This window comes from Onychostruthus taczanowskii, unplaced genomic scaffold, assembly GCF_017590055.1.
Source record: "Onychostruthus taczanowskii isolate IOZ18803 unplaced genomic scaffold, ASM1759005v1 scaffold21, whole genome shotgun sequence".
Classification (NCBI taxonomy): Eukaryota; Metazoa; Chordata; class Aves; order Passeriformes; family Passeridae; genus Onychostruthus; species Onychostruthus taczanowskii.
Genome location: NW_024499351.1, coordinates 11,543,143 through 11,557,420, shown reverse-complemented (window position 1 = coordinate 11,557,420; position 14,278 = coordinate 11,543,143). Strand labels below are relative to the sequence as shown.

At 46.5% G+C, this 14,278-nt stretch overlaps 1 protein-coding gene across 1 annotated transcript; it reads left to right on the top strand.

The window, feature by feature from the left end:
* Positions 1-1,148: 1,148 nt before the first annotated feature.
* Positions 1,149-14,184, top strand: CCDC167 (coiled-coil domain containing 167). The gene is made up of 4 exons (XM_041404387.1): positions 1,149-1,197; positions 8,461-8,555; positions 10,946-10,998; positions 13,078-14,184. The coding sequence occupies exons 1-4, from the start codon at positions 1,159-1,161 to the stop codon at positions 13,179-13,181; spliced, it is 291 nt and encodes a 96-aa protein (XP_041260321.1). The 5' UTR covers positions 1,149-1,158; the 3' UTR covers positions 13,182-14,184.
* Positions 14,185-14,278: the final 94 nt, after the last annotated feature.

Here is a 14,278-nt window from a genome sequence, read left to right as displayed (position 1 = left end):
ATTTCAGTCAGCAGAGGGTATTTAGTCAAAATGAAAATTCTGTATGCCTACTAAACGGTGCTGCTGCCCAGCCTTCCTTTTTTGCCAACAAATAGCGCTGCTGCTCTCTGTCATGTAGCAGCCATGTCCTGCCCTGAAGATGGATGCACTTCAGTGGTGTTGCTTTTTTTTTTTTTTTTTTTTTTTAATACAAGATTGCAGTGTTTCATAAAAAGCTTTCTTGGTCAGAACAAGTGTTGTCATGCATATGTAACATCATGATTAGTATCTTGCACTGAACTGGCTGGCATGCATGAAGGTGCATTCCCAGGTAGATAACACAGCCAGCTTTTCCTCAGCCACTTTAACACAACGCTAGCATTTGAGTAGGAAGCCCCAAGGACACTCTGAATAAGACAATCACAGAATCAATTAGGTTGGAAAAGACCTCTGAGTCCAACCTGTGATGAAATACCATTCTGTCAACTAGACCATGACACTGCGTTCCACATCATCTTTTCCTAAACACCTCCAGGGATGGTGACTTCACCACCTCCTTGGGCAGCCTGTTCCAATGTCTACAACCCTTTCAGTGCAGAAATCCCTCCTGATGTCCAAAAACATTCTCATTTATCCCAACATGGCACAAAGCAGCCGTTCTGGGTTTGCCTGGTGTTTCCGAGCCTGCCTTCTTCCTGAGTGACGCCCGGCACTACAAGCCCAGGTTTGGAGTGGCCAGGGATGCGCTGGCTCCACTCACGGGAAAACCAGCTGGTCACTTCGGATCTGCCCAGACAGCACCCGAGGGAGCCGGGTCTCTGAGGGGCGGAGAGGCAGGACCAGGCATGACCAAGAAGTCCCATCTCAGCTTCCCGGCCTTCCCAGCCTGCTGGTCCTCCCGGAGCCATCCCTCATCCGCCACCACTACAGAGGGCACAGCAGGATGCGGCCAGCAGCGGCACAACGCGGGAGGCGCCGCTCTGGCTGCCGCTCGCCCTGGGCTGCGTCGGAACCAGGCCGAGCGGGCTCGCAGGGCCGGCCCCGGTCCCGGGGCAGCGGCTCCATGGGCGGGGGCAGACAGCGGCGCCCCCCCCAACATGGCACCCGCCCAGCCCAGCCCAGCGCGCGGCCCCGCGCCACGGCGGCGGCGCGCGCATGCGCGGCGGGCGGGGCCGGACCATGGGCAGGAGACGAGCGGGGCCGAGCGTGGCCCAGGAGGTGAGGGGGGCGCGGCGGGGGCTTGGAGCTACATCCTCGGTCCCGCCTTGAGCGGCGGCGTGCGGTGTCCTCGCTCCTGCCGAGCCCTTGAGCCTGTGCCGTGAGGGGCCGTGGGGGTGTGTGTGCCCGTGGGTGTGCTGCGGGGGCCGTGACCAGCAGCCCGTTGTGTGCGTGCGGCTGTGGAAGGCAGCCGTGTGCTGCTGCTGCTTCTTGAGAGCAGCCCAGTGGGAAAGCGGCATGTGAGGGGCCTGTAAATCACAGCGAGGAGAAAGGGGAAAAGCTGCGTTTTAAGAGTATGTCTCCCTTCTGAAACTGCCTTTTCGTTGTGCTTGGGTGCTTTGTCTCTCCCTCACTGGAGATTGCACCTGTGCCATGTGTTTGAGGATGACTTTTCTTGAGCAGGGAGGTTGGAGCAGATGACCCACTGTGGTCCCTTCAAATCTTACCCATTCCGTGATTTCCTGGGTGGCAGGAGGGCTGCTGGTAAGCTCTGTTGAAGCTTTGTCTTTCTGTAAACATCCTGAGTTGTGTTAGTTAGGATCTCTCTGAAGCATGTGTCTTTCTGGCTCCTGCACTGAACAGTGCTGTCTGGGCTCAAGTCTGAGTTCAAGTTTCAGGGACTGAATACTGGGGACAGCAAATCCTGAATGTACCTCACAAATGGCTGAAATGGGGCAGAATTCATTCAGTGACTCTCACTGGTCACCTCTCTGAAGTGTTTTCAAGTGAGCACATGCTCACAGACCAAGGTAACCAGAGTGGAAAGGCCCAGAAAATGGCAGGGCATGTCATATATGTGTCATCAGCTAGTAACGTAAAGGTGAGCGTCACAGAATCCTTAGGGCTGGAAAGGACCTCTGGATACCATCTCATCCAACACCCTGGCCAGGGCAGGGTCACCTAGAGCAGGTCACACAGGAATGTGACCAGGTAGATTTTGAATGTCTCCAGAGAGGGAAACTATAGCCTGCCAGCCTGTTCCAGTGGTCTGTTTCAGTGTAAAAAGGTTTTTTCCTCACATTGAGGTGGAACTTCTGTGTTTTAGAGGCATTGCTCCTCCTACTGTCAGTGGGCACCACTGAAAAGAGTTTGGCACCAACCTCTTCACACCCACTTTTAAGATATTTATATGTATTGATGAGAACCCCTCTCATCCTGCTGTGTGGAATGGGAGTTGAGTTTATGGTTATGTGGTGTGTTTCATTGGTTAGACTTTCATTAGAGAAACACAGTTCTGGGCACTCTAACCCAAATAACCACCAAAGGGAGTCCAGAGGGGTGTCCAGGCTTCCTTTGGCGAGCCTACCAGAGAGAATTGAACAGTGATTTTTTTTTTTTTTTGGTTGTGGTTTGAGAAGTGGCACACAAGAAGAGTTGAGGTGGTAGGGTCTACCTTACAAAAAGAGAGGTCGCAAAATGGCTCAGCCTGTTAGGGACTTGCTGTTCACAGAATGAAGAGGGACTGATTTTAGCTGCCACAGAAAATTCCTGCAAAGTGTTTGAGAACTTGTAGTAGCTTTAGATTAAGTTTTGGGGTTTTTTTTTAGAAGTTTTCAGGACGGAACATACTAGTTTTGAAACTACTCTTTTTTGTGTGTTACAGGTAAAAATCTCTGTGCAAAGACACTACTACAAGATAAAATTCTTTCCACTTGCAGTGATGAGAACACTGCTGAAGAGAAGTTAGGGAGGAACTAAAAAAATGCCTTTAAGCCAGAGGAAAAGAGGGCTGTGTTTCAGTTTGCATGACAACCAAGATACTAGATTCATAAGTTAAAATTACTCTGTTCAGTATTACCTTCTGAGCTGTTATGATTGTAAAGAAAACTTTTCAAATTAGTCTTAGTATGGTGTGATGCATGACTAGCTTTGAAAGGCCTCATCTAGGCAGAGTCATGCTTGTTTAACTGAAGTCATGATGCTAAATGAATGCAATTTTCTATATGGACACTTATCAGATTAGCTTGCACTTACAAATTGCAGATGTAATTGGTATGATCTGGTTTAAATAGATATAAATGGGTCTCCATAATGTTGTGTTGGTTTAATTTCATGCCACTTCTTTCATATAGCTCTAGTCTTTTGACAGGCAGCCCTATTGACAATGCTGCATAGGAGCTGCTTGAGGAAACTCTTCAGGAAAATGAAACTGGCAAGACTGCTGGTCCATTTTCTACCAAAATAGTGAAAATGGAATTTACTCAAGAGAGTGACATGGATGACCAAAGGTGTGGAGAACTTTATGAAGGAAACTACCAAGCATTCCAGGTCCTTTTAAGCTGGAAAACCTGACTGCAAGGGCACCCAATATAAGCCTATATCCTCTGCATACTGTTTGTGGCTTTAAATGAAAAATGAACATACACTGTTAATACAAAGTTAGGGCTATCAAATGAAACCAGCAGCTGACAAGCTCAGAACAAACAGGAGGGGTTGGTTCTTCCCATAACCTCTTGTGAAACTTCTTGCCAAGGGATATTGTAACCACTAAAAATATACTTGTGGCTCAGGCAACAACTGAAAAAAATCAGAGAAACAGAAAAGTTCATTAAATTAAAGCAGTGCCTGGCCAGCAAAATGTCAGGTGTGTGTTTCTATAAAGTATTGTTACATGTGTTGCTGCTTCTGACAGGGCAATGGCTGATCAGTGTCTATGAAGGAACATAAAGAAAAGGGAAAAGGCTGACACAGTTCATGCTCAGTGAAGTTGTTCTTGCAGAAGTTTTTGAAAATCTGGCTCACGTGCCCTGTGGTCACATCTGTGTGTGGTCCTGCAAAGCCGCTGGTCTGCACTGAGGCAGGAGCCACTGACTAACAAGATGGTCCCTGCAAAGCTGGAGGAGGAGGTGTAGGTAGGATCCAGCCTTTCCTCCTTTAGCAACACACAGGGTTGTTCTGCATGAGCCATCTTAGACTTTGCTGGTGGATCATCCTCTGCTCTGAATAGCTGGTAAATATTTCCAAGCGTGCTGTGGGCGGCATGTCTGTGAAATGGTTTTCCAGCGTGCAGAATGATTCCAAGAGCATGGAGAAAATGGAAGTGTGTCCATGAACAGCAAGTTAGCACTTGAATTTAAACAAAATTTGTCTCTGCTGGACTGATTTTAATAATCCAGCCAAATTTGTGGATGCAGGAACCATTAATTCTTCGGTGAAAGAACAGCTCAAGTGTGCTGGCAGGTGACAAGGCATGTAAAGACTGCTCAGGGAAGGGGTTTTTTCTTTGCCCCCACCTCTTCAGCTGGCTTTGATCTGTTTTATGAGGGTCAGAAGATGAAAACCTCATTACCTAATGCTGTTGGATGTCAATGTATGTGTGATATGGCTCTTTGCCAGTATCTTAATTAGGGAATTCATAAAAGCAGAGGGTGGATGCCAGTTCTTGAAAAGCGCTTTTAGCCTTTCTGCTGGAAAAGAAAGCTTTCATTAATTCGCTACAAAATGTATTAAATGGGGTCCAGCTCAATTCTATAAGCAAAGCTGCTTCTTTTTCACTTCTCTCTTTGTCTCTGCCTTTATGTGAGCCATTTCGGGCTCTCTGCCCAAGATGGTCCCAACAAATAGAATTTGTAATAAGCAGGTAAATCAGTTTGGATTGAAATCCATTCCAGGTCTCTCTAGTTTAAAAAGGTTTCCAGATCATGAGCAAGTGTTGCCAGAATTTAGCAAAAATAGCTGAATGCCTTATCATACCTGTGGAGCAAAGGAGGCATCTGGTCTTAGATCCCTGTGTGTATCCAAAGCTGCTGGGACTTGACTTTCTGGAGTGTCTCCTGAGGAGCTTCAGAAGGGCAGCTCTGTGTGCCCAGATCTGCTGCCTGGATGTGAAGTACATGTTTCACTTCCCCTTTTTAACTGGAACTACTTAAAGAATGTTGCTGTGAGTGAAGTCCTGTGTCCCTGCTACCATCTGTGTGAACCTGAGGATCTGTCCTGTGAGCTTTCTGCTTGCTGCATTTCAGCTCTGTCCCAGAGGATCCCCTTCAAGGAAAGGAGGGCTAAAAGGAGGAAAGGTTCATCTTTGCAACTTAGGAGGCACTGTGCTGAGATTGCCACTAAAGAGATAAAGCAGTGTGAAGTGCAAGGGTGGTTCAGCTAAATGAGCTTGGCTCCTTGTTTTCCTGTGGGCTTCCAGTGTGCACAGGTATGTACCCCAACTAACCACAAGTATTTTTTAGTAGGAGGGAAAGCTTTCCATCCACAGCAAGCTCAGGTGAGCACCTGCTTCTAGGATTGCTCTCCTGGGAGCACTGGCTGTAGCAGGGAATTATGGCAAAGCCCTACAGGTTTTCTTGTGCTACAATTTTACAGACTCTGGCCCCTCCTAGGAGTTTCCTTAGCAGCCCAGAGAGTAATCAATAGTTGCCCAGCATTACTCTTTTTTTTCCCTGTGCTTATTTTCTGTTTCTTTCTTTTGTTCTGCAGTGAAGAGTTACTTGGATGGCTGAGTTGCCAAGACACTCCTGGCTTGCAGGAGCAGCTCCTAAATGCCAAGCAAGGCAATGGCATTGACATATCAAGATAAGCTCTGCCCATAGTTTGGGTCGGTGTCTTCTTATTCAAATAAGCTGCCTGCAGGAGGCAGATTATATTGTCTTAATTTATAAGTAGGGAAACTGAGGCACAGTGAATAGATAACATCTGTGAATCCCCACTCTTCTCCTTCCTTATAACCCCTAATAATCCAGGCTAGCCAGAAGAAAAGAAGTAGTGAGATTCTGACAGAAAAGTATTTTGTTCATTCAGCAATCTGTTCCTCCTTCCTTGCTTTTTCTTTTTTTTTCTGGTTATTTTTTATCCCTTGTGCCCCCAGCTCAGCACAGCTGATGGTGCAGTTCTGGGGCATGTGGTTTATTAGCAAATTATTGCTCTCCAGCAGGGGACCCAAACTTGGGTTTTGATTTAAGAGCAGTAAAACCAGTTGAAACTTTAAAGTATTATGTGGAATCTGGAGATTTTTAGTCAGCAGAAAGTGAAAGCACTGACAAAGCTGGGCAGAATATACTCTTGTTAAGTCTCATGAAATGAGGGAAGTATGGGCAGAGAATATACTAGTGAGAGCAACTGCCAGCTAGGAGGAGCAGGCATGGAGGAGAGGATTGGAGTGCAGTAGCATGGATAATTTAGTGGTGGGGTTGGCAGCTGACTAACTAAAGCTCTCATTAATTCTTTAATGTATTATTTAGCATTAGTTTAAAATATATTTCCAGAGAAGCCATGGTGCACTGTAATAATGTAACAGGCTAAAGAGGAGCCAGGTAACACATGCTGAAGAATCTTTTCCTGTGTGTGCATGTAAGGGTTTCCAACAGCTAAGGGAGCAGAAACAGCCATTTGCAAATGGTAGGAACTGGTGAGGGAGATGGTCATTCTTAAATTTCACTGGACCAACACTCCACCTGTGCTGTACCACACTGTGCTATTAAATTAACTTGCTGATATGTGTGGTCAGAGCTGGCCTGGGTGAAGTCCTTTTTTGTCCCTGAAGCAGACTGGGGCAATGCATCATGCTGACCGAGTTGTAGTGCATGACATGGTGATGAGCAGCTGCAGTTAACATTCTTAACTGGCACAGCTGGAAATGGAGGAGGACAACTATCCTCATCCAGGCAAACCCAAGCATTGCCAAACACTGAAGTGCTATTCCCTGAGCTTTGGGATCAGGTGATATGCCTTGGTGCTCCCCTTGGGCTCAGGAAGCTGTACATGTGCCTCTGGGGAGTTTGGCATCTTGAGCACCGGCAGAGTTGCCTAATAGCCCAGGACTTTGAGATTGCTACCTGATAAATCAAAGATTTATTTGAGCCTTCTTATATGTCTGCCTCCCCAGCTCTGCTGTGCTCCTTCCAGACTATTTAACTGACTGGTTAAACTTCATTTCATGGTCTGCTTTGTGTCAAGCCTCTTCTCTCCAGTCCTGCTTAGTTATAATGCTTGCCTGCTTTTCCTGAGCTGAAGGTGTGAGATTGTTAATGAGCTCATTAACAGGAGCTGATCAGAACAGAGCTGATCCCCAAAGCAGCAATAATTAGGGATCACTACCTTTGATTTTGTTTCCCTTATTACTGTTTATGAGTGTGTTTGTGCTCTGGGCTGCTTCTGAGGCTGGTGTCCAGGCAGCTCATTCCACCTTTACCCGGGACTGTGCTGCCTCTTAGCGTCTGGTGTGTGAAAGCTCCCACCACAGGGTGGCTGTGCTGCCAGCCTTGGCCTTCCCTGGAGAACCAGGCACAGCAGGAGTGTTGCACTAAGTAGCTCAGAAGAGAGGTCATTGCCACCTTAGTGCACCGAGGCCATTTTCTTTCAGGCTAGGTTGTTGTGTTCATATTGCCTGATTAGTTTCCCTGCTGGAAGCAAGCTTGAAAGACAAAGTTTTCCTTGAGATGTCTATGCTGTGGTTGCCAGGCAGAAGAGAGGAATGATTCCCAGAACTGTGGGCCATGGTAGGATTCCCTCCTGAGCAGTCTGTTTGCATACAAGGAAATGAACCCTCCTGTGCTTAGCTGTGGTTACTCCCCTCCACAGGAAGACACAGGGGTGGCTGTTGGGATACTTGATGAAGAGACACAAGGAGATAACCTGAATCTATAATCAAGTGGCACTGAAGCTGTGGGCAGTGACAGAGCTCATGAAGCCACTATAACCAATGTTTTTCTGCATGGAAACATGTTGGTGCCAGCACTTGGTACAGGTTGAAGGAGCCAGTGGTGAATACTCTCTTGACCATACTGTGCAGACTCCTGTTGCTGTTGTAGATTTAGTTGGGTAAAAGAGACTGGAAGTATCCCTTTGTTCCCTCTTCACCCAACCAGACAGCTGAGGGTGCTTTGTAGATTTCTGCATCCATTCACAGTGCTAAAATAACACCCTGTTCCTCAGGCTTTGGTTTAGGCCAGTGTCTCTCTTTTTATCCTTTAATTGCATAAAGATACCTAAGATCACACCTTTGCTTGTAGATCCACATGCAAAGAAACTAGAGCAGGCTGGAACAGGATCAGATCCTAGCAAAAGGGTGCTGGCCACACAATAGGCAGTATCAGGGCTGGTTTGGCTGTGTCTAGGGTGATGATGTTACAGTTGTCTAGGCTAGAATACAGGCTGAGCTGGGAGATGATGAGCTCTCTGTGCTATGATCTCTGCGCAGATTTGGGATTCTTCCCTTGGTCTGGGGAGGAATAGTGGCTGAACTACCACCATCTGAATGGGAATGAGTCCTTGTAAACTGGGAGAAGAAATGATGGTGACTGGTGTGATGTTTTTCAGATTGATGGATTGGAGGAGAAGCTGGCACGCTGCAGACAGAGCATGGAAGAGGTGGACCTTAAGCTGCGCAGGGAGAAGCTCAGCCCCGAAGGAAGGTACTGCTGACCAGCTGCTTACACAGCTGTGTGTACACTTTAGCTTAGCTGTCATCATGCTGCAGGACCAAACAAGGGCTCTTGAAGGGGTGGAAATGTGTGATTTCCCCATAACAAGACTCTATTCCCACAGCTTGAAGCTTTCTTGGGGAACTTGCCCCTGTGAGAAGTGCAGTGATATAGAGATAGAGCTGTATCTTATTAACAGCCTGACTCCAAGCTGTGCCACAGCCAGAGAAGTAGTGCCTGACACTTGCCAGTTCATTTGCAGGCCTGGCTCCTGGCCTGTTATGAACCTGCTCTGTGAGTCTGGCAAAGGTTTTCTGCACCCTGCTGCTCAAGCCTTGATGAAGCCACCTGGGTTCAGTCAGGGAGATGTGCAGTGACTACTACTGAGGGCTAAACCAGGTTGGGATCCAGCTGCAAAAGAAGCTGAGGGAAAATACCTGTGCCTGTGTTGCTATTGTGTCTGGATATAGGGATGAATTAACACACTGGCTTTTCTTGGGAATGCTAAGAGGGATAATTCCCCTGAAATCTGTGGCTGCCATAGAGGCAGCAGTTGTTGCTTCTAGAGCTGGGACTCAAGCAAGGACTTTGGCCTGGATTTTGTAGATGACATAGGCAGAACCTGCTGTTTCTCTTGAGTGTGAAACAAGAGATTTTAGATGTCCCAGCTGATTCTCAAATCTCTCTGCTTGAGGACATTTTTTCAGTCACTAGCATCCTACTGCTCTGCTCAAAGCAAAAAGTCTGGGAAGCTCAGTCATCAGCCTAGGGAGTGGTCCTGATCATCCTGGTCTTCACTCTACAGTACTGTCTGTAGAACCCCATTAGAAATGATCATAGTAATAGTGATGTCTCCATCCCCTGATATTTATCAGGCTTAGTTTAACTTCTTTGTTAAGCTCTCCTTTGCACTCCCCCCTCTTCCTTTACTGGAGTTTTATATCCCCATCCATATTTAGAGAGGATCCTGTCTCTTCCTGTCCCTCTTCTCTGTAGTTCCTCATCACAACAATCCTTTTCTGGCCTAAATTCTCCTTGTTACTGCTTGTATTCTTTATTTGGGGCTTAGGTGGCCAACAACCAAACCTACAGTTGTGATAACTTGACAGGGTGTGATAGATGATAGCTTCTGACTGAAATATAGGGTCTAGAGCAAAGAGTTATGAATTAAGATTCTTGGGGCCCTCTGTGAGTTTTACAGCTTGTATGGAAATAGAAACAGAACTTCCATTGTCCTATTCCAGACCCTTTGAAAAACCCTGGAGGGAAGGTACTGTGATCAAAATTATCGATTCAGTGTATAGCACACAAAGAGGAGTTCTGCTCTTCCACTTTGAAGTTCAGTTGTCATGGTTTCTTCAGGTCTCTTTCTCAAAGCTTCTTCCCTTGACTCTCTTCACAAGGCAAATTTCTAAGTGGCAGCTCAGTCATGTTGGTAAATGTCTTCTCACTTCCTCCTGGCTGCTCTCCACCCAGTTTTCTTTTAGAGCCCTTTCCTGCTGCTCCTGATGTAGCTTGCTTTCTTGCACTTACACTTAACTAGCTGTACACATAGATTTGGATCTCTTTCCTCCTACAGGTTGTTCTTGCTGTGCCCCAAGGGGAACAACAAACTCTGTTACACTTTCTGCCTTCTCTGAACCAGGATATTATTTGTTAGTGCATGTTTATTTATGTGCAGAGTCTGAAAGGACTGACGTGTCCTCACTGCCATAACAGAAACACTGCTGCTTTCAGAAATTTTATTTTGGGTTTATATTTTAATCTGTATATTAATTAATCATCTTGTGCAGTTTAAGACAAGGGCTGGGTTGGCCTAACTTAGTCTTTTTTGTTATTATGAGTCTTCAGTCTAATGACAGGTTGTTTACCTCATTAGTACTAGGTTTGGATTCAGCTTGTTTCCTTGAGTTCACCAATTTCTGTAAATTGGATACCTCTGACAAAGGGGTCCCAGCATCAAATGTTGAGAAGAATTACTGTTCCAGCACTAAGCCAAATGTGGTGGAGGGGCAGGATCCTCCAGAGAGGATATAAGGACCCTGCCCCATCCCATAGCTGTGTCAGAACTTCCTGCCTCACCTAGGGGGAACTAGAGTAGGGGAACGACCCAAGAGCCCTTTCTAGCTGTTTACCTACACTGCTCTCCTGAAAGGAGAGATAGGAAGCAATTTAGGGGAAGAAAAAAATAATCTAAAATGCTGCATCTCTTCTCTTGCACTGGGTACTTCTAAACTGTCACCCTTCCAACAGGGAGGGGTGAGGGGCTCATCCTCTGAGCAGATATTCCCAGCAGTGGGAACAGTCTCTCTTCCATCATGTAAGCAAAGAAATAGGCTGTGTTCTGCCTCGCAGGTAATGAACTCCTCTTCTCATTACAGAAAGTCACTGGAGAGAGAGCGAAACTTACTAATGACCAAAGCTGACAACTATGGTAAGAGCTTCATTAAAAATGGTCCCTCTGGGCAGGATGGGATCAGTGCTGCAGCTTAGCTTTGTCTTCAAGCTCCTGCCACCTCTGACTTCTGCCTTTGAATTTAGCTTCAACCAAAGGGAGCTAGACTAATGGAAATGTAGTCAGCATATTATAATAGGAGTCTGCATCCTCCTACTTGAGCTGTACTTCCATAGGGAAAAAAATAAGCATCAGCTAATGAAGGGGAGAAAATGTCCCCCTCCCCATACCCCAAATTACCAGTCTTTAGATAGCTAACAGATTGGCTCAAGTAGCTTTTAACATCCCTCTCCCCAACCTTTTTTTTTTCCTAGTAGAGGCTTGCTAGGCAAGAAGGCAATTGCTATCAGGAGTGTAGCAAAATATACCTTCCTTGGGGAAGGTTCTTACTGCATCAATTTATGAGGCCACTCAGCAGAAGAGCATAGCAACTCACACGGATGTGGTCTTTCCTTGGTGCAAGTCCTACTGTAGACAGTTAGAATGAAAGTCTCTCTGAGATACCACACTTGACAGGACTTCCATTCCACTAGAGGTGCTGCTTTGTACATCTTCAGGCTCCTGGTATTGATCAGTGTTTTACCTGCTTGGCAGTACTCTGCAGATCTGCAAGCAGCAGAGCTCACACAAGGAAAGAGGCACAAGGATTGTTTTAGGTCTAGAGGGTTGAAAGCTGGGGTATGGCCAGCAAATTTGTAATTATAACTTGTGCTAGAGGACTGTTTCCAGAAGAATAACAGTTACTTTAAACAGACTGAAAGCTGTTCTCTAAGGGCCTACCGCTAGAGACAGCAGAAGACTGGAAATTGCTGCCACCCTTTTACCAGCCAGCAGTCAGCCATCCCTGGTGCCATCAGCAGAGCAGTCTGACAGCAGCTCAGACAGCAGCAACAGCCTCACCTAATGGTGACATCACAGCTTTGGCCTCTGACTAAATCTTTCCTTATTCCAGCTGATGCACTTGAGTCCATGAACAGCAGCTGCTGACAATGGCATTGTCAGCATCAGTTTAAGCTGGCACTGCTGTGCATGAGGTTATGTGACCCTGTCACCTCCTTTGTGGCCTTGCAGATTCAAGCAGATTGCTCTCTGGCTGCATGAGAATGCTTGTATTAGGTGAACAATGGAGCAGAAAGAACAGCTAGAAGTCTTTTTTGATTACCAGCACCACTTGGAGAACTGCTGGAAGCTGCTTGTGCAAACTGTAGAGACAGTAACGTGTGTGGTCTCTGCAGATGAACTCGGCAACAAAAACAGGCTGTCTCTGGCCAGTCCACACCCAACCTTGCCTGCCACACACTTAGTGCTGTTTGGCCTTGCAGTCTGTAAGGCTGGAGGCCTCACTGCTTGCCTCTACCAGCCAGCAAAGTCTGTGGAACAGAACTACTAAGAGTGGGGTTCTCATCTTCGGTAAAGGGAACCAAACAGAAATGGAGATTGGCAAGACTCCATACTTGAAGTAGCCACTGTCTTCCTCTCTCTGCATCTGTGGTTCTTAGGTTGCTTTCCTTCTCCCTAGTTTACCTATCTCTAAAGAGCTTCAGACCCCAACAGAGTAAGTGCCCAGGTTCAGACCTTTTCCTCACTGATCCTTCTGATGTAAGGAAGTATAGATTCTGCAGCACTCAAAGGTCACTACAGTTATATTTAAATTTTAGCACTAGAAAGAGATACCAGGCTGTTACATCTAGAAGATGGTAGAAATAGCTCTCTGCCCTCCTGACTCCTTCGTTCTCTTAGGGAACAAGCAGTTATTCTAATGACACAGTCTGTCCTTAGTCGAGGCCTACAGCAATGTCATTTGCCAACAGGAACTGGCCTGGCACTGGAGTATTCCCAAGCACAGCTACCACGAGTGTCAGGATGAGAGCAAATGAAAAGGTTCCTACTAGTTTGGGTATTTACTTCCCATTCAGCACATCCTGTTGGCAGCTTTGCATACTGCTCCCAAAATTTTTGCCTATGGCCAAGGTAGCTTTGTGCTTCTAAGAGTTTTGAAAAGAGGTGTAGCTGCAACATGAAGAACCTTCACAGGCAAGTCTTTTGTTTGCTTCCCAGAGAAAGAACTGAGTGTGCTTCGTAAGGAAAATCGCAAGAATGCTGCCCTTGCTGTGGCCATGGCATTGCTGATTGCTCTTATTTACGCCTGCTGGACAATGTGATTGCACTTAAGAATTCTCCCTGCTGAACAAATGACTCCTGCAAGGAGCTCTTCCTCCTCTCACCACTGTGCCTCCCCCAAGGGTGAGGATCAGCATTTCAAATTACTGTTCTTGTTTATTGTCTCCAAGCCTTGTTGTAGGGAAGATTTTTTTGCTGCAAATTGAGGAGGACAGGAGACAAACCAGAAATCACAGCACACTTGTGCTTGGAAATCAGGTCAAGCAGAGCTCAAGGTGGCGCCATCTTAGCCAAAACACAGTCAGGACCATCCAGCCTGATCCAGGAAGGCAATACATTCTTCTCCCTTTTGAAGAGGACCTTTGTGATTGCAGACAGGTGCTTTCTGCCCAGCCCTGGTGGAATACACACCTTGGCTGCTCCTGTGACAGTCATAAACTGAAGGGACCAAGCTCTTGATGCAAAGGGTAATCTGTAGGTACTGCAGTTCTGTATATTCCCAGAGCTGAACTAAAGATGCTTCCTCCTCCACCCTGACTTCCAGGACCAGAGGAATCCTACATCTACAAAAGCAGATGGGATGTAGGTATCTCTGCAAGCAGGGAGCATCCACATTGAGATATGGCTGCTTGGGCTGTGAGATGGTCTGCCTACCTCTCCAGTGCCTCAGAGCTTGGTAGCCATTTTGTGCCTTTGAGAACCAGCATTTCCAGAAGACAATTTACTATCAACCCCCAGAGATCAAAGTGCTTGTGTAGAGCTTTAAATAAAATAATTTGACCTTTTAATCTCCTGGTTTGTTTATTTGGTTTTTTCCCCTGTTCTGTCCTGTTTCTCAGCCACTGCTTTATTCTCATCCTACTGTTTCCCTACTGGCACACATTGCACCGTGGTAAGCCTAGACTAGGTTAGGCACTTAAGCCTTTGGTCAGTGAGCTCTCAGCAGTCGGTTACTGGCCTGTTGTGGTCTGGAGTGTACTTCCTTTGACTGGAACAGGAGCCTGCCCTTGCTGCAGGAGTGCCAGAGACTGCCCCCTGTAATGCTCTCTCATTCCAATGCTCTAAACTTGCCACAAAAACCTTTAAAAGGGACTGCCTTGAATATTTAACTCTGCTGGCATTTCTCTGTTGCCACACT